Here is a 26,448-nt window from a genome sequence, read left to right as displayed (position 1 = left end):
CGATTCAGTGATGGCCGCAACATCATACCTGGCAATCTGTAATACTGCAACAAAATCATCCACCTTATTGCTTATACTCTGTGCATTTAGATACAACACCTTGAGTACCGTATTTGCTACCCTTTTGATTTTACATCCCTAATGCACTGATACTCATCATGTTGCCTGCGACTATGTCCTATCAGCTCCCTGCCCTTCCCGACAGACTGACTGCACACTATCTTTACTTTTTTATCATCCATCCTATCCTGAGTCTCATCACTATGGTTTCCATCTCCTGCCAAATTAGCTTAAACCCTCCCCAACAGCTCTAACAAACCTGTCTGCGGGAATATTGGTCTCCTTCTGGTTCAGGTGCAACCTGTCACTTTTGAATAGGTCAACCTTCCCCCGAAGAGATCCCAATGATCCAAGAACCTGAATCCCTACCTCCTGCACCAGCTTCTCAGCCACACATTTATCTGCCAAACCATCCTGTTTCTAACCTCACTGGTGCATGGCATAGGCAGCAGTCCAGAAATATTTAATAGTTTTTGATATTTCAAAATATTCAATATTTGATAGTTTTCAATGGGATCTATAAACCACTATATGTAAACCACTATACATTATCCACCTTAACCATTTCCTTCCTCAATCTCTACATATTACAACCCACTCACATGGAAATGCTGAGTGTCATCTCTTGATTTGGTTCTATATAACTTAATCAAATCATTTCCTGTCCAATTATATCTTTAGGTTTACACTCAAAATGTTGAGAGATGATCTATAACTTATACAAATTCCTGAAGGGCATATTTTCTTAGGTGGAAGCTGTCTAAATAATTTGTTATTGCAACACTGCAAAATAAGACACATGGGTCTAGAGATAACAGTACCACAGAGTTGTATAAAGCATAGAATGCATCATATGTTCAATGACCTAAATAGCGAATCCATGGTCTTGGTGGTACATTAAAGAAAAATACCACTGTATTTCTTTTACTAATTTATTAATGTATAACAGTGTGAAAAAAGATGAGGGAGGAACTTTTTGAAGCAGTGGGGTGGATTGTAATAAGACTGAAAATTCATATAGAAGTGTATAACTTTCCCAATGAATGAAAAGAAGCACCTACAGAAAATCTATGTGTTCACAGGAAGAACATGCAAACTTCACATATTGTATTTAGCACTGGGCTCAATAGAGTGATGAGGCAGCTGCTTTACCTGCTGTGCCACTGTGCTAACACAAAAGATCTTGAACAAGTTAAGCCTTCCCTTAATATGGCAAAGGAATTTGATAAGATTACTTAAAAGGATACCGATAGTGGCTGAGCATTTTTTGTGGGCCTCTGTCTGTATAATGAGCTGGTATAAAACTGGAATGGCTTTAAACCATTGTGAGAATGTAAGCAGGATGGAGAGAGGAGGTCTTACCTCCACCGGAATGTTGTAGGATTTCTGCCCTACAATCAGCCTCATATAATCACAATAAACAGTATATCACAGCAAGAACTAATGTTCGGTAATGGTGCCTTAATTGAGGAGCATAACTGAAGATAATTTTTAAATACATTAGATACAGTATAACAATTTAGAAGTGCTCTAGTTGACTTTTCCCCTTCATTAGATAGCCCCTATTCAATGGAATGTAAGAAAATATTTTTGAGGGAGTTTGATACTTGCATGCATGTTACTCCTGTTTGCAGAATCCAGTGATGTGTTAAATTGCTGGAATGTTTTGATCTTTCATTACGTATCCCTTGCTGGCCATATTCCTCCCTCTTACAAGCTCACTGGCAATGAGTGGTATGGTTAAGCGTATATATGCTGCCCCCATATTGACTTCATTGCACACAGAGTTAAGGAACCTGGCAACGTGTTGGATCATAACAGTGTAGTGAGCAGCTGCTGTGTCCAATAGCCATACAGAGTCCAGACATTGTTGCCTGTTCCCTATGCTGATATTCAGTGTTGTAATACCATTGTTGTCCCTGGGTGCTGATTCAGACTGATCTAAGTTTCGAGATCCAGATATCTGTGCTTTTGATATGCTGCCCACTACTGCACCCAAATTTTCCCTGTAGGTGAACCCTTTATCCACATTTTTATCCCTCACAGTCTGATCTTTTCTATGCCAGATCTAAAGCAAACCTTCTTCAAACTGTTGCCATTAACAGGCAGTGTACCAGTTTGCTCATTCATGGTTCCAGGCCATGTCATTCTAATTCATTCTCCATCTCTATGCCGATACTGATCATGAGTTAAAACCCCGTTAATCCTCCCCGGGGCAACAAGAGTACTTTGGCATCCCTGTATGATTCATCTGCCTATTGCCTGGATAATGGCCAACAAAGGGAAAAAATATTTTTATAAAGTGTTTTTTATCTCCCCAAGGTGTCCAAAAAAATAGAGCCCAGGGGTAAATCTGAAGAGCTTTCACTAGTATAATGATGAAAATATAGCAGGCTTTATGTACGTAACACAGTCCCACTTGTGATAACGATCAAATATCTGTTCTTGTGTTGGCGCGTGGCCAAGTGGTTAAGGCGTCGGTCTAGTGATCTGAAGGTCTCTAGTTCGAGCCTCAGCTGAGGCAGCATGTTGTGTCCTTGAGCAAGGCACTTAACCACACATTGCTCTGCGATGACACTGGTGCCAAGCTGTATCGACCCTAGTGCCCTTCCCTTGGACAACATCGGTGGCGTGGAGAGGGGAGACTTGCAGCATGGGCAACTGTCAGTCTTCCATACAACCTTGCCCAGGCCTGCACCCTGGAAACCTTCCAAGGCGCAAATCCATGGTCTCACAAGACTAACGGATGCCTAAAAAAATGATGGTGATTAAGGGATCAATATCAGACAAGGACCAGGGAGAACTCTTCAAAATATACCTGAGAAATCAAACTCTACTCACAATGCAGTGAGTCCAGTTCCTGTAAAAGACAACAGCTCTGGCATTGCGGCACTTTTGCAGTACTGCAATCAAGTATAAGCCATTTTTTTTTGTGCATGTCTCTGTACTGGAGCTTCAACACACAACATTCTGGCACAGAGGACTGCCAACTGAGTCATAGCACTTTGAGGAGGAGGAATGATACAGTTTCATCTCACAGCTTTTTAAATAGTGGTTAAAAGGCTGCAGGGTGGGTTATGTTGTTGAGTGAATGAAGTCACTGAAGAAAAGTACTGGTAGATACAAAGCAGCTTCTTTATTTGACAACACAAGGTACAGCAGACATCAAATGGAGATGCTTTTGGTTGAAAGGTCTGGCTGGTCCAACGTGGGGCTTGATATTTTATGTGTCAAACATCAAAGGACAATGTCATATTTACAATGGATGGACAATACTTTCTTTGAAACTACACACAAACTTCACACCTCCATATTCGCACACTCACCACAGACAACCAAATGAATTTTAATCAGCATTGTCTGCTCTGGGATTCATGGCTTTTAGGAACTCATTGTTCAGAGCTGCACTCCAAATTAAATTCACAATACATATTCAGATGTGAAGACTGGTAGCCAATGTAATGTGCTAAATGTAAATGTACTAAACCCAAAATTGCTCCAACAGGTTTCATATAATTTTCTATAACAAACAAAATTGTTCAAACAAACTGCTACCCACTTTAATCTGCCTTGGCTGTACAAGCCTTGAGGACAGATTCCAGCAAACTGCAACCTTTTTACCTTTTCTAATACAGTCAATTATAGTGCATACTGTAATGAAAGTCACTTTCATTGATTTAAACCTAAAAGTCATTACGTTTGAAAATGATCCATTAGAAGTTAGAAAATATAAATCACCCAAGGGGAATTGAATTAAATCTCACTGAGAACCATTCTACTCCATGTCCTTTTTTTGCACAGCCTCATTTTATTAACCTCTGGAAATCTTTACAAAGGTTCATTGATCTGAACAATCATAGAAGCAGTTAATTTAGTTAAGCTATAACCAGACCAGCATGGAAGTTTAGCAAGTGTCTCCTCATCGATCCAAACCTAATTTAATAAGTGACAGAAATTGAGTAACGATATAGGAAAAATCTCCTGTGAGCTGTGTGCAGATCTGTCTTAAGACCAGAAGACCGTAAGATATAGAAGCAGAATTAGTCCAGTCTGCTCCACCATTCCATCATGGCTAATCCCGGATCTCACTCAACCTCATACACCTGCCTTCTCACCATAACCTTTGATGCCCTGACCAATCAAACGATCAACTTCCACCTTAAATATATACTCGGACTTGACCTCCCCCACAGTCTGTGGCAGAGAATTCCACAAATTCACTACTTTCTGGCTAAAAAAAAATCCTCCTTACCTCTGTTCTAAAAGGTCGCCCCTCAATTTTGAGGCTGTGCCCTCTAGTTCTGATAACCCTACCATAGGAAACATCCTCTCCACATCCACCCTATCTAGTCCTTTCAACATTTGGTAGATTTCAGTGAGATCTGCCCACATTCATCTAAATTCCAGTGAGTACAGGCCCAAAGCTGCCAAATGCTCCTCATATGTTAACCCCTTCATTCCCGGAATCATCCTCATGTACCTCCTCTGGACTCTCTCCAAAGACAACACAAATGTGATGTTAGAATTCATATCAAGAAGACTCGAATAAAAATGCAAGGATATAATGTTGAGACCTTATAAAACACTGGTGAGGCCTCACCTGTTAGCAGTTTTGGGCCCCTTATCTTAGAAAGAATGCGCTGGAACCTGAGAAGGTTCAAAAGAGATTCACAAAAAGGTTTCCAGGCTTATCATGTGAAGAGAGTTGGATCGCTCTGGGACTGTACTTACTGGAATTCAGAAGAATGAGGGGTGACCTCATTGAAACCTTTTGAATGGTGAAAGACATTGATAGAGTGGATGTGGAGAGGATATTCCAACAGTGGGAGAGTCAAAGACCAGAGGGGACAGCCTCAGATGAGAGGGACGTCCTTTTAGAATGGAGATGAGGAGGAATTTGTTTAGCTCGAGAGTAGTGAATCTATGGAATTCTTTGCCACAGGCAGCTGTGGAGGCTAAGTCTTTATGTATATTTAAGGCAGAGGTTGATAGATTCTTGAATGGTCAGGGCATGAAGGGATATGGGGAGAAGGTGGGAAATTGGGGCTGAGGGGGAAATTGAATGAGCCAGGATGAAACGGTAGAGCAGACTCAATGGGCCAAATTGCCTTATTCTGCTCCTATTTCTTATGGTCTTACATCTTATGGTCTGTCAGTTCCACTCTGAAGCAAGTCTAAAACTTCTGTGCTGTATTTAATCTAAAATTAAATCTTTTGTCTCATTCAATAGATATGAAACCTAGAGTGTTCTTGGCCTCTTTTCAATATGGTCTCACAAAGCTCTATAACCTTATGTAGTTGAATCCTTCCAGTCAAGTAATCTCATCTTTCAAAGTTCTATTCAAATAATTTAAGAGGCAGATTCTCCACTTCAAATTAAACACATTAGCATACTTTTGGGTAAAAGGATAAATTTGTCAAAAATTTGTCAAAAGTCCCATCACTCCAATTCCCACCCCCCTGCCAAATTAGTTTAAACCCTCACCAACAGCAGATCTAACAAACATGCCTGCGAGAATATTGCTTGCCCTTGGGTTCAGGTGGAACCCGTCACTTTTGAACAGGTCAAACCTCCCCCAGAAGAGATCCCAATGATCCAAGAACCTGAAACCCTGACCCTTGTACCAGCTTCTCAGCCACACATTTATCTGCCAGATCATCCTGTTTCTACCCTCACTGGTGCATGGCATAGACAGCAATCCAGAAATTACTACCCGGGAGGTCCTGCTTCTCAGCTTTCTACTCAGCTCTCAAAATTCTCTTTTCAGGACCTCTTTGGTTTTGCCTCCTATGTCATTGGTACCAATATGTACCAAGACATCTGGCTGCTCCCCCTCCCTCTCCAAAATGTTGTGGATGCGATCTGAGATATCTTTCCTGTAACGCCATAGGATCTTATCTTGATAAGCAGCCTCATGTGAGGCACTTTATCAAATGCCTTCTGAAAATCCAAGTGAGTGACATCCATTGCCTCTCCTTTGTCCACCCTGCTTGTTACTTCCTCAAAGAACTCCAACAGATTTGTCAGGCAAGATTTCCCTTGACAGAAACTATGCAGACTTTGACTTATTTTATCATTAGTCTTCAAGTATCCCAAAACCTCATCCTGTATAATAGACTCTAATACTTTTCCAACCACTGAGGTTAGACGAACTGGCCTATAATTTCCTTTCTTTTGCCTTTATCCCTTCTTAAAGAGTGGAGTGACATTAACAATCTTCCAGTCCTCTGGTACCATGCAATAATCAAGTGATTCTTGAAAGAATAAACAGGACAAAAATCTGGCTAACCACCACTCAATTGGTCTACTCTCAATCAATAGCAAAGTGACGTTACCACTGCTACCAAGCTGCTCTTACTAATAACCTACTCACCTGGGGGTCTTGTCAGGACCATATAGCTCCCATCCCCAATGCAACCTAACTCTAAACAGCTGGATTTCAGAGGTGACTGGAGAGTGATTGCTCTTGACATCAAGGCAACATTTGACATTTGACCAAATGTGAAATCAGGATAAAGCTAGTTATGGGCAGGAAGGGGAAAGCAGTCATAACCCACCCCCTAGCCCCACACAGGAAGATGGATGTCCTTGTTGGAGCTCAATCATCTCAACCCAGGATGTGATGATGAACAAAGCTATCAAATCTGCCTTAAGTGCAATGTGTAGCAACTCTAAAATGCATAGCTGTTATTCACCTAGGCTACAGCATTGTGAGAGCTGCTCAAGGCAGTCTTCTAAGCCTCAGTTACTTCACCACTGCAACAAAAGGTCATATATTGTCTATTGTCTATTGTCAGAAGTGGGGATGTTTGCTGTTGAGTAAACAATATTCTCTTTCGTTCCCAACTAGTCCACAAGTGAAGCCAACAAGGTCTGCCTGCAGCAAGGTTTAGATGACTTTCGAACATGAGTGGAGAAACAGCAAAATAACACCTGCTCTACAACACTGTCAGGCTTTGACAATATTCAAGAAGAGAGCCTGACCACCTACCATCTACAAGACACAAATGTGGAGCATGATGGAGTATCTTCCACTAGATGAGTGCAGCTCCAACAATGCTGAAGAAGCTCAGAACCATCCAAGACAAAGGAACCCTCTTCCACCACTCGAAACATTCATTCTCTTCTCGTACCACCCACAAGTGCACAACAGTTATTCATCTTGATTACCTCAGTAGCACTTCCCAAAACCACAACCTTAATCATGAAGAAGGGGACAAGGGTTTCAGGTACAGTACATGGGAACACCACCTCTTGAATGTTCATTTCTTAAAGCCACATTGCCATTGTGTTTAAATCCAGCAGCTCTGTGTGTTTATCTTCACCAGAGCAACGACAGCAGTTCAGTGATGGAATTCACAGCCACCTCACAAGGACAAACCATAAATGATAGCCTTGCTAATGATGCCCAAATATTGCCAACTTTGGTACTTGCCCCCAACTTCTTTAAATTATGCTATTTAAAAACAAACTGTTAAGTGAGCATACTATTTTTCTTCTGGTTCCATTGCTGGTTGTAGTAAATCATCAAGCTGTTGACCTGGGATAAAATAAATGCTCCATACTTACCCCATCATAATCCTCCATGCTCTCAAATCATCCCTTAATCTTCTTTCCTCTAAAGAGGAAACCAGTCCTCAATCTCCTTCTAACAGGAGTCCTTTATGTAACTATGAAAATGGACAAGGGAGAGCCAGTGGATGTAGTGTACCTGGACTTTCAGAAAGCCTTTGATAAAGTCCCACATAGGAGATTAGTGGGCAAAATTAGGGCACATGGTATTGGGGGCAGAGTACTGACAAGGATTGTAAATTGGCTGACAGAAAACAAAGAGTAGCGATTAACGGGTCCCTTTCGGAATGGCAGGCGGTGACCAGTGGGGTACCGCAGGGTTCAGTGCTGGGACCGCAGCTGTTTACAATATATATTAATGATTTAGATGAGGGAATTAAAAGTAACATTAGCAAATTTGCCAATGACACAAAGCTGGGTGGCAGTCTGAAATGTGAAGAGGATGTTATGAGAATGCAGGGTGACTTGGACAGGCTGGGTGAGTGGGCAGATGCATGGAAGATGCAGTTTAATGTGGATAAATGTGAGGTTATCCACTTTGGTGGTAAGAACAGGAAGGCAGATTATTATCTAAATGGAGTCAAGTTAGGAAAAGGGGAAGTACAATGAGATCTAGGTGTTCTTGTACATCAGTCACTGAAAGCAAGCATGCAAGTACAGAAGGCTGTGAAGAAAGCTAATGGCGTGCTGGCCTTCATAACAAGGGGAATTGAGTATATGAGCAAAAAGATCCTTCTGCAGCTGTTCAAGGCCCTGGTGAGACCACACCTGGAGTACTGTGTGCAGTTTTGGTCTCCAAATTTGAGGAAGGACATTCTTGCTATTGAGGGAGTGCAGCGTAGGTTCACAAGGTTAATCCCCAGGATGGCGGGACTGTCATATGTTGAAAGATTGGAGCGACTGGGCTTATATACTCTGGAATTTAGAAGGCTAAGAGGGGACCTTATTGAAACATATAAGATTATTAAGGGATTGGACACACTGGAGGCAGGAGGCATGTTCCCGCTGATGGGTGAGTCCAGAACCAGAGGCCACAGTTTAAGAATTAGGGGTAGGCCATTTAGAACGGAGTTGAGGAAAAACTTTTTCACCCAGAGAGTGGTGGATATATGGAATGCTCTGCCCCAGAAGGCTGTGGAGGCCAAGTCTCTGGATGCTTTCAAGAAAGAGATGGATAGAGCTCTTAAAGATAGCGGAATCAAAGGTTATGGGGATAAGGCAGGAACTGGATATTGATTGTGGATGATCAGCCATGATCACAGTGAATGGCGGTGCTGGCTCGAAGGGCCAAATGGCCTACTCCTGCACCTATTGTCTATTGTCATCCAAAGTACCAATCAAGTAAAGACTCTCTGTACATTCTCAAGGCCTGGGCATCCTCCGCAAAGTGTGGAGTCGGCATTGGACAAGACACTCCAGCCTAACCTGTGTTTTATAAATGTAGTCTCCTACCAGTCATTTGTATGATATGTATCTTTCAAAAAACATAATGAGCTACATTCTTCATCTTACCCTGTATCCTCCATTATACAACCAAACCAGACGTCAGTGCACCGACAATTATCTGTGAATGAAAAAAAAAGGAAAATATTTGGAGAACATGTGCAATGGATATGATATTCAGAATCATATATACATATATCACATCATCTGTGAAACACCTATTGCAGAGACGATTCTGAAAGCTGATGGTGTTTTATCCTTTATCGGGCATTCAGTATATTTCCAGTCCTCCAATATGTTGGAGAGGAAGTTTGGCAGATTAGTTTTAGGTAGGACCACAGGGAAGTAGTCACCCCCAGATTGCAGGAGGCAGGTAACTGAATTACTGTCAGGGGAAGGAAGGGAAATGCACAGCCAGTGCAGAGTACTCCTGTGGCCGTTCCCCTCAATAATAAGAACCCAGCTTTCAATACTGTCGAGGGGGAACAACCTACCAGGGGAAGCTACAGTGAACTGATCTCTGACACTTAGTCTGGTGCTGTGGCTCAGAAGAGGACTGCAGTGGTGATAGAAGATTCCATAATCAGAGGAACAGAGACAAGATTCTATAGGCACGATAGAGACAGCTGGAAGGTACAGTGCCTATAACAAGTATTCACCCCTTGGAAGTTTTTCAACATTGAATCACATTGGATGATTTGACTTTTCTCACACTGATCAACAGAAATGACTCTTTCATGTCAAAGTGAAAACAAATTTCTACCAGACACTAGGAAATCTGCAGATGCTGGAAATTCAAGCAACACACACAAAATGCTGGTGAACGCAGCAGGTCAGGCAGCATCTACAGGAAGAGGTACAGTCGACGTTTCGGGCCGGGACCCTTCGTCAGGACTAACTGAAAGAAGAGATAATAAGAGACTTGAAAGTGGGAGGGGGAGGGGGAGATCCGAAATGATAGGAGAAGACAGGAGGGAAGGAGTGGATCTAAGAGCTAGAGAAGGGAAAGGATCATGAGATTGGAAGCCTGGGGAGAAAGAGAAGAGGGGAGAGTGGAGAGCAGGCAAGGAGTTAAAGTGAGAGTCTCCCTCACTTGTCCATTTGTCCCCCCCATCCCTTCCCACCAATCTCCCTCCTGGCACTTATCCTTGTAAGCAGAACAAGTGCTACACATGCCCTTACACTTCCTCCCTTACCACCATTCAGGGCCCCAGACAGTACTTCCAGGTGAGGCAACACTTCACCTGTGAGTCGGCTGGGGTGATATACTGCGTCCGGTGCTCCCGATGTGGCCTTCTATATATTGGCGAGACCTGACGCAGACCGGGAGACCATTTCGCTGAACACCTACGCAGGATCTCCCAGTGGCCACACATTTTAATTCCACATCCCATTCCCATTCTGAGTGTCGATCCACGGCCTCCTCTACTGTCAAGATGAAGCCACACTCAGGTTGGAGGAACAACACCTTATATTCCGTCCTCCAACCTGATGGCATGAACATTGACTTCTCTAACTTCCACTAATGCCCCACCTCCCCCTTGTACCCCATCTGTTATTTATTTATTTTAATATTCCCCCCCCTTTTTTCTCTCTCTCTTTTTTCTCCCTCTGTCCCTCTCACTATAACTCCTTGCCTGCTCTCTTCCTTACTACCAGAGGACTGGAAAATTGCAAATGTCACTTCACTCTTTAAGAAAGGAGGAAGGCAGGATAAAGGAAGTTATCAACCAATTAGCCTGACCTCAGTGGTTGGGAAGATGTTGACGTCAATTGTTAAGGATGAGGTGATGGAGTACTTGGTGACACAGGACAAGATAGTACAAAGTCAGCATAGTTTCCTTAAGGGAAAATCTTGCCTGATGAACCTGTTGGAATTCTTTGAGGATATTACAAGTAGGATAGATAAAGGGGATGTAATGCATGTTGTATATTTGGACTTTCAGAAGGCCTTTGACAAGGTGCCACACATGAGGCTGCTTACCAAGTTAAGAACCCATGGTATTACAGGAAAGCTGTTGGAATGGTCAGAGCATTGGCTGATTGGTAGGAGGCAGTGGGTGGGAATAAAAGGATCCTTTTCTGGTTGGCTGCCAGTGACTAGTGGTGTGTTGATGAGGTTCCCCATGCAAGGCTCATTCAGAAAGTAAGGAGGCATGGGATCCAAGGAGACCTTGCTTTGTGGATCGAGAATTGGCTTGCCCACAGAAGGCAAAGAGTGGTTTGTAAATGGTTCATATTCTGCATGGAGGTCAGTGACCAGTGGTGTGCCTCAGGGATCTGTTCTGGGACCCCTATTCTTCATGATTTTTATAAATGACCTGGGTGAGGAAATAGAAGGGTGGGTTAATAAGTGTGCTGCTGAAACAAGAGTTAGTGGTGTTGTGGATTGTCTGGATGGTTTAAGAGGTTACAACAGGACATTGATAGGATGCAGAACTGGGCTGGGAAGTGGCAGATGGAGTTCAACCCAGATAAGTGTGAGGTGGTTCATTTTGTTAGGTCCAATTTGAAGACAGAATATAATATTAATGGTAAGACTCTTGGCAGTGTGGAGGATCAGAGGGATCTTGGGGACCGTGTCCATAGGACATTCAAAGCTGCTGCGCAGATTGACAATGTTGTTAAGAAGGCGTATGCTGTGTTGGTCTTCATCAACCTTAGGATTGTGTTCAAGAACAGTGAGCTAATGTTATAGCTATATAAGACCTTAGTTAGACCCCACTTGGAGTACTGTGTTCAGTTCTGGTCGCCTCACTACAGGAAGGATGTGGATACTATAGAGAGAGTGCAAAAGAGATTTACAAGGATGTTGCCTGGACTGGACAGCATGCCTTATGAGAACAGGTTGAGTGAACTCGGCCTTTTTTCCTTGGAGCGACGGAGGATGAGAGGTGACTTGATAGAGATGTACAAGATGATGAGAAGCACTGATCGTGTGGATAGTCAGAGGCTTTTTCCCAGGGCTGAAATGGCTATCATGACAGGGCACAGTTTTAAGGTGCTTGGAAGGAGGTACAGGGGAGATGTCAGGGGTAAGTTTTTTACACAGAGAGTGTTGAGTGCGTGGAATGCAATGTCAGCGACGATGGTGAAGGTGGATACAATAGGGTCTTTTACTGTAAGAACCTCTTAGATAGGTACAAGGAGCTTGGAAAAATAGAGAGCTGTGGGGTTATGGTTTCTAGAGTAGATTACATGGTTGGCACAATATTGTGGGCCAAAGAGTCTGTAATATCCTGTAAATTTGTTCTATGTACTGGTCCTGCTGTGTCGCAATTAACTGGAATCCACTGTATTGATATTCAGCTCAACCAATGTTTTGGAATAGCAAACCGCTGAAGATTTCTAAACTGTCATGTGAACAGGGTTGTGGATCTATATGATATAAGTATACACTTACCAAACTGGTCAATGGAGATCACAGGCAGCTCAAAGCACAGAAGAAGTTTGGGAGCTCTTAATTAAGTTTTTATTTACACAAATGTGGGGAAATGTTAAACTTGGAGGACAGGTTGTAGATTATATTTTCGTCCTTGCCACAGAATGATCTAATTGAATGACATCATTTGCATGGGGTTCTGTGTAGAAACGTTCCAATGAGACAGGGAAAGGATGGTAGGGTACAGGAACCGTACTGTACAAAGGCTGTTGTAAATCTAGTCAAGAAGAAAATAAGAGCTTACGAAAGGTTCAAAAAAATTGGTAATGACAGAGATCTAGAAGATTTTAAGGCTAGCAGGAAGGAGCTTAAGAATGAAATTAGAAGAGCCAGAAGGGGCCATGAGAAGGCCTTGGCGGACAGGATTAAGGAAAACCCAAGGCATTCTACAAGTATGTGAAGAGCAAGAGGATAAGACGTGAGAGAATAGGACCAATCAATTGTGACAGTGGAAAAGTGTGTATAGAACCGGAGGAGATGGCAGAGGTACTTAATAAATACTCTGCTTCAGTATTCACAATGGAAAAGGATCTTAGGGATGACTTGCAGTGGACTGAAAAGCTTGAGCATGTAGATATTAAGGAAGAGGATGTGCTGGAGCTTTTGGAAAGCATCAAGTTATCAAGTTGGATAAGTCACCGGGACCGGATGGGATGTACCCCAGGCTACTGTGATAAGTGAGGGAGGAGATTGCTGAGCCTCTGGTGATGATCCTTGCATCATCAATGAGGATGGGAGAGGTTCCATAGGATTGGAGGGTTGCAGATGTTGTTCCCTTATTCAAGAAAAGGAGTCGGGATAGCCCAGGAAATTATAGACCAGTGAGTCTTACTTCAGTGGTTGGTAAGTTGATGGAGAAAATCCTGAAAGGCAGGATTTATGAACATTTGGAGAGGCATAATATGATTAGGAATAGTCAGCATGGCTTTGTGAAAGGCAGGTCGTGCCTTATGAGCCTGATTGAATTTTTTGAGGATGTGATTAAACTCTTTGATGAAGATAGAGCCGTAGATGTAGTGCAAACGGATTTTAGCAAGGTATTTGATAAGGTACCTCATACAAGGCTTATTGAGAAAATAATTATTGCGGCATGGGATCCAAGTGGACATTGCTTTGTGGATCCAGAACTGGCTTGCCCACAGAAGGTAAAGAGTGGTTGTAGACGGGTCATATTCTGCATGGAGGTCGGTGACCAGTGGTGTGCCTCAGGGATCTGTTCTGGGACCCTTACTCTTCCTGATTTTGACCTGGATGAGGAAGTGGAGGGATGGGTTAGTGAATTTGCTGATGACATAAAGGTTGGGAGTGTTGTGGATATTGTGGAGGGCTGTCAGAGGTTACAGTGCGACATTGATAGGATGCAGAACTGGGCTGAGAAGTGGCAGATGGAGTTCAACCCAGCTAAGTGTGAGGGGGTTCATTTTGGTAGGTCAAATACGATGGCAGAATATAGCATTAATGGCAAGACTCCTGGCAGTGTGGATGATCAGAGGGATCTTGGGGTCTGAGTCCATAGGACACTCAAAGCTGCTATGCAGGTTGACTCTGTGGTTAGGAAAACATACGGTGCATTGGCCTTCATCAACCATAGGACTCAGTTTAAGAGCAGAGAGGTAATGTTGCAGTTATATAGGACCCTGGTCAGACCCCACTTGGAGTACTGTGCTCAGTTCTGGTCACCTCACTACAGGAAGGATGTGGAAACTATATAATGAGTGCAGAGGAGATTTACAAGGATGTTGCCTGGATTGGGGAGCATGCCTTATGAGAATAGGTTGAGTGAACTCGGCCTTTTCTCCTTGGAGCGACGGAGGATGAGAGGTGACCTGATAGAGGTGTATAAGATGAAGAGAGGCATTGATCGTGTGGATAGTCAAAGGCTTTTTCCCAGGGCTAAAATAGCTAGCATGAGAGGGCATAGTTTTAAGGTGCTTGGAAGTAGGTACAGAGGAGATGTCAGGGGTAAGTTTTTTTACGCAGAGAGTGGTGAGTGTGTGGAATGGGCTGCCGGCGACGGTGGTGGAGGCGGATACGATAGGGTCTTTTAAGAGACTCCTGGATGGCTACATGGAGCTTAGAAAAATAGAATAAGCCTCTGTAGTTCTAAGGTAAGGACATATTCGGCACAGCTTTGTGGCCCAAGGGCCTGTATTGTGCTGTAGGTTTTCTATGTTTCCATTAAGTGTTTCATAGGATAAAAGATTTGGTGGACAAAAGAAATAAATCACTGTCTCTGCTGTGAGAGTCCAGAACATGGGTCAAAATCTTACAATTTTCAAGCATAAAGTGTGGTAGAAGGGTAAAAGCAGTTGAACCTGGTAATCAATTGAATATTGAGAGTCATAGATTTTTGTTTAATGTTGGTATTGAAGACTTAGGACCAGATGACAGTCTCAACCTAAAATATTGAGGAGAAGATGACAGCTTTGACCACCAACCAATCCACATTTAGGACTGATTAGTCAGGGGAAAACGCAAAGGCCATAGTTCTTGCGGACAGAGTTAGAGTAGTGATCTTGAGCTCTTCGAGGCTTCAGCAAAGAGAGGCTTTAGTCAGAGAAAACAAAGAAAAGTTCTAGGTGTTTTTTTTTTCCTTCCCTTCTTTATATCTGCTTAGCTAGGACAGTAGAGATGCCAGGCAGGGTAGTAGAATGCTCCTCTTGCGGGATATGGGAAGTCAGGGAGACCGCTAGTGTCCTTGGTGACTACAACTGCAAGAAGTGCATCCAGCTGCAGCTTCTAACAAACCACGTTAAGGAGCTGGAGCTGGAAATGGATGAACTCTGGATCATTCAGGAGGCTGAGGGGGTGATAGGTAGGACATATAGAGAGGTAGTTACACCCGAGGTGCTGGATACAGGAAACTGGATGACAAGTCGAGAAGTGGAAAGGGGTTAAGGAACCAGCGCAGATTATTCCTGTGGCCACCCCCCTCAACAACAGGTAAATCACTTGGATACTGCTGGGGGGGCGGGTTTGACCTAACAGAGGAGAGTCACAGTGGTTGGGTCTCTGGTGCTGAGTCTGGCTCTGTGACTCAGAAGGGAAGGGGGAGAAGAGGCACACTGTGGTGACAGGAGATTTGATAGTTAGGAGAACAGATAGGAGGTACTGTGGGGAGAATGAGATTCCCAGATGATATGTTGCCTCCAGGTGCCAAAGTCTGGGAAACCTTGGATCGAGTCCTCAGAATTCTTAAGTGAGAGGGTGAGCAGCCAGAGTTCGTGGTCCATGTTGGTACCAATGACAAGGGTAGGAAGCATGAAGAAGTTCTGCATAGGGAGTTCACGGAATTAGGTGCTTGGTTAAAGGGCAGGACCGCCAGGGTTGTGATCTCAGGATTGCTACCCACGCCATGTACTAGTGAGGCCAGAACTAGGAAGATTATACAGTTTAACATGTGGCTAAGGAGTTGGTGCAGGAGGGAGGGCAAAAGATTTTTAGATCATTTGGCTCTCTTCCAGGGAATATGGGCCTATACAGAAGGAATGGTTTACATCTGAACTAGAGGGGGACTAATATCATTGCAGGAAGATTTGTTAACACTGCACAGTGTGGTTTAAACTACAGTTGCAGGGGGATGGGAACCAGAATGCCAAAACAGTTAGTGGAGAGGTTGTGGACATAGATATTGATAAGACCTCAGACAGAGTCAGAAATCAAAAGGTTGAGCATGGTGTGATAAGTGTAAGTGTCCTGAACTGCCTATGTTTCAATGCAAGAAGTCTCATAGGAAAGGCAGATGAGTTATGGCATGGATCAACACCTGGAAATATGATGTTGTAGCCATTAGTGAAACTTGGTTGCAGGAGGGGCAGGACTGGCAGCTCAATATTCCAGGGTTCCATCGTTTTAGACATGACAGAGCAGGAGGGGTAAACAGAGGAGGAAATTGTCACAACAGTGCTCTGTCAGGCTAGACTAGAGAACTCGACTAGTGAGAAGTTACAGGTGGAACTGAGAAATAAGAAAGCTATGACAACACTAATGGGGCTACAGTATATTACAGACCACCCAACAGTCCTAGGGATTTAGAGGAACAAATTTGTACAGAGGTCATAGACTGCTGCGCAAAACATAAGGTTGTTAAAATAGGTGATTTTAACTTTCTACATACTGACTGGGAATCCGTAGTGTAAAAGGACTAGATAGGAAAGAGTTTGTCAAACGTGTTCAGGAAAGTTTCCTTCATCAGAACATAGAAGTCCCAAAGAGAGAGTATGCGATACCAGATCTGCTATTAGGGTATGAGACAGGGCAGGTGACAGAAGTTTGTGTAGGGGAACACTTTGCATCCAGTGATCACAATACCATTTGTTTCAAAGTAAATATGTAAAAAGATAGGTTTGGTCTGTGGGTTGAGATTCTAAAGGCCAGGGAGTGAGGCTGACAGGGGAGAAAAGGATCAGCCATGATTGAATGGCAGAGTGGACTCGATGGGCCAAGTGGCTAAATTCTGCTTCTATGTCTTATGGTCTAAGGTCTCAATTGGAGAAAGGCCAATTTTGATGGTATCAGAAAAGTTCTGGCAAATATATGGATTGGGACAGGCTGTTTTCTGAGAAAGGTGTACTAGATGCGTGCCAAAAGGGCAATGTTACAATAGTCATGGGGGATTCCAATAGGCAGGGAGATTGGGAAAATCAGACTGGTGCTGGTTTCAGGAGGGGGAGTTTCTAGAGTGCTAACGAGATGGCTTTTTAGAGTAGCTTGTGGTTGAGCTCACTAGAGGATCAGCTATTCTGGATTGGGAATTGTGCAATGAACCAGAATTGATTGGGGAGCTAAGGAACCCAAAGGCAAAAGTGATTATAACATGATCAAATTCACCCTGAAATTTAAGAAGGAGAAGCTGAAGTCAGATGTGGAGTAAAGGGAATTACAGAGACATGAGAGAGGAGCTGGCTAGAATTGATTGGAAAAGAACACTGGCAGGGATGATGGAAAAGCAGCAACGGCTGGAATTCCTGGAAGCAATTCAGAAGAGGCAGTATATATACAGCCCAAAGAGGAAAAAACATTTTGAAGGCAAGATGACTTAACCGTGGCTAACAAGAGAAGTCAAAGCCAACATAAAAGCCAAAGAGAGGGCATATAATAGAGCCAAAATAAGTGGGAAATCATAGGATTGGAAAACTTTTTAAAAACACCAGAAGACAGCTAAAACCATTAAGAAGGTAAAGATGGAATATGAAAGTAAGGTAGCTAATAATATTAAAGAAGATACCAGAAGTTTCTTGAGATACATTAGATGTAAAAGAGAGGTAAGAGTGGAGATCGGACTGCTGGGAAAACGATGCTGGAGAGGTAGTAATGAGGAATAACAAAATGACAGAATGAACTGATAAGTATTCTGGATTGGCTTTCACTGTGGAAGACATTATCACTATAGTAGAAGTTCCAGGTGTCAAGGGTCATGAAACATGTGAAGTTACCACTACTGGAGAGAAGGTTCTTGGGAAACTGGGAGGTCTGAAAGTAGATTAGTCAACTGAACCAGACGGTGTATACCCCAGGGCTCTGAAAAAGGTGGCTGAAGAAATCATGGATGCATTAGTAATGATATTTCAAGAATCACTAGATTCTGTAATGGTTCCGGAAGACCGGAAATTGCACTGAAGAGAGAGAGGTAGAAGAAAGGAAATTATAGGCCAGTAAGTCTGCTCTCAGTGGTTGGGAAGATGTTGGAGTCGATTATTAAGGATGAGATCTCAGGGTACTTGTAGGCACATGATGAAATAGGCCATAGTCAGCATAGTTTCCTCAAGGGAAAATCTTGCCTGAAAGACCTGTTGGAATTCTTTTTTTTTTTGGTAATATAATTTTTATTGAGTTTTCAAAAAGAATACATGAAAAGATAAAATCTACCCTCCCCCCTCCCCTTAACCCTCCCCTCCCCATATATATAGTCCTACCTAAAAAGAAAGAAAAGAGAAAAAAAGAAGAGCTGCCTGGGTGTTGGAAGGTTTCCACATGCTCCATGGGATTCAAAATAAATTTGGTATAATTATTCGTTACTTTCCCCAAGAGGCCAAGATCTTTATCGGAGCACTTAAATATGCCATCCTATCTTTTGTAAATAAGGGCGCCAAATATTCAAAAATGTTACATATTTATCTCTTAAATTATAAGTAATTTTTTCAAGTGGAACAGAACTAGCCATTTCATTATTCCAACGATTCATACTTAAATACGAATCAGATTTCCAAGTAACTGTTATAGTCTTCTTAGCTACTGCCAATGCAATTTTTATAAATTCTTTCTGATATTTATTCAATTTAAGTTTTGGCTTAATCCCTTCAATATCACCTAATAGAAATAATACAGGGTTATGTGGAAGTTGAGTTCCAGTAATTTGTTCCAATAAGACTCTTAAATTTATCCAAAAGGGTTGAATTTTAAAACAAGACCAAGTAGAATGTAAAAAAGTACCAATTTCTTGATTACACCGAAAGCATTTATTGGATAGATTTGAATTTAATCTATTTATTTTTTGTGGTGTAATATATAATTGGTGTAAAAAATTATATTGTACTAATCTAAGTCAAACATTTATTCTATTTGTCATACTGTCAAGGCAGAGTCTTGACCAATTTATTTCATCAATATTAATATTCAGATCTGTTTCCCATTTTTGCTTTGACTTATAGGTTCCTTGTTTAATTGTCTGTTCTTGAATCAAATTATACATACAAGAAATAATTTTTTTAATTTCCCCTTTTTGAATTAAAATTTCAATTTCATTAGGTTTTGGCAAAAACATTGTTTGACCCAGCTTACCTTTCAAGTAAGCCCTTAATTGAAAGTAAGAAAAGAAAGTATTATTTGATATTTTATATTTATCCTTTAATTGTTCAAATGACATCAATATACCTCATTCAAAACAATCTCCTATAAATTTAATCCCTTTTTGGTACCAATTATATAAAAGTTGATTGTCCATTGTAAAAGGAATAAGTCTGTTTTGGAACAAAGGTCTCCTTGCTAACAGAGATTTCTGTGTTTCATTATCAACATTTATCTTATTCCATAGATCAATCAAATGTGTTAATATAGGAGATTCTTTCTTTTCCCGTATCCATTTAGATTCCCATTTATATATAAAATCTTCAGGTCTATTTTCTCCTATCTTGTCTAATTCTATTTTAATCCATGCTGGTTTTCTATCATCGAAGAAAGATGCAATAAATCTAAGTTGATTTGCTTTATAATAGTTTTTAAAGTTTGGAAGTTGTAACCCTCCTAACCCAAATTTACATGTCAATTTTTCCAATGATATTCTTGACATTTTACCTTTCCAAAGAAATTTTCTCACACATTTATTAAACTCTTGAAAAAATTTCTGTGGCAATTGTATTGGTAATGTTTGAAACAAATACTGTAATCTAGGAAATATATTCATTTTTACAACATTGACTCTACCTACTAATGTTATTGGTAGTATCATCCATTTGTCAAAATCTTCTTGAATTTTTTTCAATAGTGGTAAATAATTAAATTTATATAAATTCTTTACATCATTATCAAGTCTTATACCTAAATACTTTATACCATTTACCGGCCATCTAAATTGGGTTACTAATCGACATTGACTATAGTCTCCTTTAGTAAGAGGTAAAATTTCACTTTTATCCCAATTTATTTTGTAACCTGATACCTTCCCATATTCATCCAATCTAGAAGATAATTTATGTAATGAATGTTGTGAGTTTGTTAAATAGATCAAAACATCATCGGCAAAAAGATTAATTTTATATTCCTCCTGATTAACTCTAAAACCCATAATATCTGGATCAATTCTGATTAGTTCTGCTAATGGCTCTATCGCCAGTACAAATAAAACAGGTGATAGTGGACAACCTTGTCTAGTTGACCTTTTTAACTGGAATAGTGTTGAAATTTGAGAGTTTGTCACTACTTTAGCCTTAGGGTTAGAATTTAAAGTTTTAATCCAATTTATAAAAGATGTTCCTAACCCATATTTTTCTAATACTTTAAACAAAAAATCCCATTCTAATCTATCAAATGCTTTTTCTGCATCCAAAGCTACTACTATACTCTTCTCATCCCTTTTTTGTGCCAAATGAATTATACTGAGTAGCTGGGTTACATTATCTGCCAATTGTCTATTTTTAATAAATCCTGTTTGATCCATATGTATTAATTTTGGTAAATATTTAGATAATCTATTTGATAAAATTTTTGCTATTATTTTATAATCCATATTCAATAAAGAAATAGGCCTGTATGATGTTGGTTTCATAGGATCTCTGTCCTTTTTTGACAATACTATTACAATTGCTGTTGAAAAAGATTCTGGAAGTTTATGTATTTTCTCTGCTTGATGTATTAGTTCCATAAAGAGGGGAAATAATAAATCTTTAAATTTTTTATAATACCGTTTTTTATAAAGTACCGTTTTATAAACGGTACTTTGCTGATTTGTTGCGGGAGAGCTGGGTTTACACGTCTCAATCCCACGTCATCACGTGACGCCCCCCCCCCCGTTGGAATTCTTTGAAAAAATAACAAGCAGGATAAACAACGGAGAATTGGTTGATGTTGTGTACTTGGATATTCAGAAGGCTTTTGAAAAGGTGCCACACATGAGGCTCAGTAACAAGCTAGGAGCCCATGTTAATACAAGATTGATTAGGCGTGGATAAAACAGTGGCTGATTGGCAGGAGGCAAAGAGTGGGAATAAAGAGAGCCTTTTCTGGTTGGCTGCCAGTGACTAGTGGTGTTCCACAGGGGACTGTGTTGGGCCTGATACTTTTTACATTATATGTCAATGATTTGGATGATGGAATTGATGGCTTTATTGCAAAGTTTGCAGATGATATGAAGATAGGTGGGGTGGCAGGTAGTTTTGATGAAGTAGAGAGGCTACAGGAGGACTTAGACAGATTAGGAGAATGGGCAAAGAATTGGCAAATGGAATACAGTGTCGGGAAGTGTATGGTCATGTACTTTGGTAGAAGAAATGAAAGGGTTGACAATTTTCTAAATGGAAAGAAAACAAAAAGCAGAAGGGCAGAGGGTCTTGGGAGTCCCCTGGGCTTGTATTCACTAGAATTCAGAAGGGGGAGGGGTGGCCTCATTGAAACCTTCAAATGGTGAAAGGCCTTGATCGAGTGGATGTGGAGAGGATGTTTCCTATGGTGGGAGGATCTAAGGCCAGAGGATATAGCCACAGAAGAGAGGAGTATCCAATTTAGAACAGAGATGATGAGGGATTTATTTAGCCAGAGAGTAGTGAATCTGTGGAATTCTTTGCCACAGGCAGCTGTGGAGGCCAAGTCTCTATGTATATATAAGGCAGAGTCAATAGGTCAAATGGCCTAATTCTGCTTCTATATCTTATGGTCTTGTGGAAAGTTGGAGGCTTTCAAGAATGAAATTTTGAGAGTACAAAGCTTGTATGAGCCTGTTAGTGTAAAAGGTAAAGATAACAAGGGTTGGCAAACATGGTTTTCAAAAGATGTTGAGTCCCTGGTTAAGAGAACAAAGGAGGTACACAGCAGGTATAAGCAGGTAGGAATAAATAGGGTGCTTATGGAGTACAAGAAATGCAAGAGAACATTTGAGAAAGAAATCAGGGAGGTTAAAAGAAGGCATGAAGGTGCTCTTGCATTCAGGGTGAAGGAGAATCCTGAGGGAAAAGGATTGCAAGGGACAAAATTTGGAAGACCAGAATGGTAATCCATGTGTGGAGCCAAAACAAATGGGGAAGATCTTCAATGCATTCTTTTCATCTGTATTTACTCAGGAGATGGATACAGAATCTATAGAAGTGAGGCAAAGCGGCATCAACTTCATGGACCCTGTACAGATTGAAGAGAAGGAGGTATTGCTACCCTGAGGCAAATCAGGGTGAATAATTCCTGAGGGCCTGACTAGGAGTTCCCTTGGACCCTACGGGAGGCAAGTGCAGAAATTGCCAGGGCCCCAGCAGAAATATTTTACATATCCTTAGCAACAGGAGAGGTACCAGAGGATTGGAGGATAGCCAATGTTGTTCCATTGTTTAATAAAGGCTCTAAACAGAAACCAGGAAATTATAGGCTGGTGAGTCTGACATCAGTAGTGGGAAAGTTATTGGAAGATTTTCTAAGGGACCGGATATATAAGTATTTGGATAGACATGGTCTGATTAAGGATAGTAAGCATGGCTTTGTGAGTGGTGTCTCACGTCTACCCAATCACATAGAGTTTTTTGAGGAAGTTATCAGGAATGTGGATAAAGGCAAGGAAGTGGATGTTGTCTATATGGACTTTAGTAAGGCATTTGACAAAGTCTCGCATGGGAGACCGGTCAAGGAGATTCAGTTGCTCGGCAGTAAACTGGATTAGACGCTGGCTTTGTGCGAGAAGCCAGGGAGTGGTAGTACAGGGTTGCCTCTCTGACTGAGGCCTGTGACTCGTGCTGTGCTGCAGGGATCAGTGCTGGGTCCTTTGTTGTTTGTCATCTATATCAATGATGCGGGTGATAATGTGGTTAACTGGATCAGCAAATTTGTGGATGACACCAAGATTGGGGGTGTAGTGGACAGTGAGGAAGACTATCATGGCTTGCAGAGGAATCTACATCAGCTGGAAAAAAGGACTGAAAAATGGAAAATGGAATTTAATGCAAACAAGTGTGAAGTTTTGCTCTTTGGTAGAACCAACCAGGCTAAGTCCTACACAGTAAACTGTAGGGCACTGAAAAGTGTGGTAGAAGACAAGGATCTGGGAATACAGGAACATAATTCATTGAAAGTGCTGTCACAGGTAGACAGGGTCATAAAGAAAGCTTTTGGCATATTGGCCTTCATAAATCAATGTATTGAGTACAGGAGATGGGATGTTATTTTGAAGTTGCTTAAGACGTTGGTGAGGCATAATTTGGAGTAAGAAAGGTGTAACTAAGGTTGCAAGAGTACAGAGAAAATTTACAAGGATGTTGCCAGGTCTGGAGGACCTGAGCTATAAGGAAAGGTTGAATAGGTCAGAATGCAGAAAATTGAGAGCAGATTTCACACAGGTGTACAAAAGACCATAAGACCAACAGAATTAGGCCATTTGGCCCATTGAGTCTGCTCCACCATTTCATCATGGCTCATTGTTCCTCTCAGCCCCAATTTCCTGCATTCTCTCCGTATCTCTTCATTTCCTGACCAGTCAAGAATCTATCACCCTCTGCCTTAAATATACATAAAAACTTGGCCTCCACAGCTGCCATTGGTAAAGAATTCCACATATTCACCACTCCCTGACTAAAGAAATTCCTCATCTCATTTCTAAAAGAATGCCCCTCTATTCTGAGGCTGTGCCTCCAGTCTTAGACTCTCCTACCACAAGAAACATCCTCTCCACATCTATTCTATAAAGGCATTTCAGCATTCGAAAAGTTTCAATGAGGTCACCTCTCATTCTTCTGAACTCTAGTGAATACAGGCTGAGAGTCATTAGACGCTCTTCATATGTCAAGCCATTCAATTCTGGAATCATTTTCGTGAATCTCCTTTGAACCCTCTCCAGTTTCAGCACATCCTTTCTAAGATAAGGGGCTCAAAGCTGCTCACAATACTCCAGGTGAGGCTTCACCAGTGCTTTATAAATTCTCAACATTACATCCTTGCTTTTATATTCTAGTCCTCTTGAAATAAGTGTTAACATTGCATTTGCCTTCCTCACCACAAACTCAGCCTGAAAATTAAACTTTAGGGGATCCTGCACAAGGACTCCCAAGTACCTTTGCAACTCAGATTTTTTAACTTTCTCTCCCTTTTTGATTTTGTCGCATTCTGCTCAACCTTTTGATTCCTAAATTTGTCTGAGGTCTTACCAACATCTGCGTCCACAACCTCTCCACTAACTGCTCTGGCACTCTGGTTCCAATCCCCCAGCAACTCTAGTTTAACCCCGACTATGCAGCATTAACTAACCATCCTGCTAGATATGTAGAACATCTCTACTTCCGTCTCTAATTCCTGCGGAGACTGAGGTCCTTTAACATCTGCCGGATGATGCTGAGGATGTTCTACGAGTCTGTGGTGGCCAGTGCTATCATGTTTGCTGTTGTGTGCTGGGGCCGCAGGCTGAGGGTAGCAGACACCAACAGAATCAACAAACTCATTCGTAAGGTTAGTGATGTTGTGGGGATGGAACTGGACTCTCTGATGGTGGTGTCTGAAAAGAGGATGCTGTCCAAGTTGCATGCCATCTTGGACAGTGTCTCCCATCCACTACATAACGTACTGGTTGGGCACGGGAGTACATTCAGCCAGAGACTCATTCCACCGAGATGCAACACAGAGCGTCATAGGAAGTCATTCCTGCCTGTGGCCATCAAACTTTACAACTCCTCCCTTGGAGGGTCAGACACCCTGTGCCGATAGGCTGGTCCTGGACTTATTTCATAATTTACTGGCATAATTTACATATTACTATTTAACTATTTATGGTTCTATGACTATTTATTATTTATGCTGCAACTGTAACAAAAACCAATTTCCCCCGGGATCAATAAAGTATGACTATGACTATTAGCCCCTCTCCAGTTCAGGTGCAAACCGTCCATTATGTACAGGTCCCACCTTCCCTGGAAGAGAGCCTAATGATCCAAAAATCTTATGCCTTCCCTCCTACACAAACTTTAGCTACGTATTAAACTGTATAATCTTTGTAGTTCTGACCTCACTAGCATAGGGCTTGGGTAGTAATCCTGTGATCACAACCCTGGAGTCCTGTCCTTTAACTTAGCACCTAAATCCCTGAACTCGCTATGTAGAGTTTTATCACTTGTCCTACCCCTGTCATTGGTACTTATATGGACCACGACTTCACCCCACCATTCAAGAAGGTTGAGGACTCAATCTGAAATATCCCAGACCCTGGCACCTGGGAGGTAACAGACCATCCAGGAATCTCGTTCTTGTCCACAGAACCCTAACCATTCCCCTAACTGATGAATTCCTTATCAAATAGCATGCCTCTTCTTCCCCCTTCCCTTCTGAGTCACAGAGGCAGACTCAGTGCCAGACACCTGACCACTGTGAATCTCCTCCCAACAGTATCCAAAGTGATATATCTATTGATGAGGGGGATGGCCACAGGAGTACTCTACACTGACTCCTTAACCTCTTTCCCCTTCCTGACTGTCACTCAGATTCCTGTGTCCCGCACCTTGGCTGTAACTACCTCTCTATCTGTCCTATCTATCATCACTTAAGCCACCCAAACTAGAGGACTCCCTGCCTTTCCATATCCCACGAGAGGAGCATTGCACTATCCTGCCTGTCATCTCTAGCGAGATGAGCAGATATAAAGAGGCAAATGAAAAAACCTGAGCTTTTAGAAACATAGAAACCTACAGCACAATACAGGCCCTTCGGCCCACAAACCTGTGCCAAACATGTCCTTACCTTAGAAATTGCTAGGCTTACCCATAGCCCTCTACTTTTCCAAGCTGTCAAGGAGTCTCTTAAAAGACCCTATCGTATCCGCCACCGTCACTGGCAGCCCATTGCACACACGCACCACTCTCTGAATAATAAACTTACCCCTGACATCTCCTTTGTACCTACTTCCAAGCACCTTAAAACTGTACCCTCTTGTGCCAGCCACTTCAGTCTGGGAAAAAGCCTCTGACTATCCACACGATCAATGCCTCTCATCATCTTATACGCCTCTATCAGGTCACCTTTCATCCTCTATCACTCCAAGGAGAACAGGCCAAGTTCACTCAACCTATTCTCATAAGGCATGCTCCCCAATCCAAGCAACGTTCCTGTAAATCTCCTCTGCACCCTTTCTATGGTTTCCACATCCTTCCTATAGTGAGGCGACCTGAACTGAGCACAGTACTCCAACTGGGGTCTGACCAGGGTCCTATATAGCTGCAACATTACCTCTCCGGTCCTAAACTCAGTCCCACGATTGATG

The 26,448-nt window shown here is 41.9% G+C and overlaps 1 protein-coding gene across 1 annotated transcript in view; it reads right to left on the bottom strand.

The window, feature by feature from the left end:
- adam11 (ADAM metallopeptidase domain 11) overlaps positions 1 to 26,448 on the bottom strand; it is a 242,953-nt gene that overhangs the window by 105,063 nt on the left and 111,442 nt on the right. The window contains exon 11 of the mRNA XM_072248984.1: positions 9,146 to 9,197. Coding sequence (XP_072105085.1) covers positions 9,146 to 9,197 — 52 coding nt within the window. The remainder of the gene's footprint in view (positions 1 to 9,145; positions 9,198 to 26,448) is intronic.

Source organism: Mobula birostris, chromosome X (genome assembly GCF_030028105.1).
Source record: "Mobula birostris isolate sMobBir1 chromosome X, sMobBir1.hap1, whole genome shotgun sequence".
Taxonomy (NCBI): Eukaryota; Metazoa; Chordata; class Chondrichthyes; order Myliobatiformes; family Myliobatidae; genus Mobula; species Mobula birostris.
This window is presented reverse-complemented; position numbering and strand designations above follow the sequence as displayed.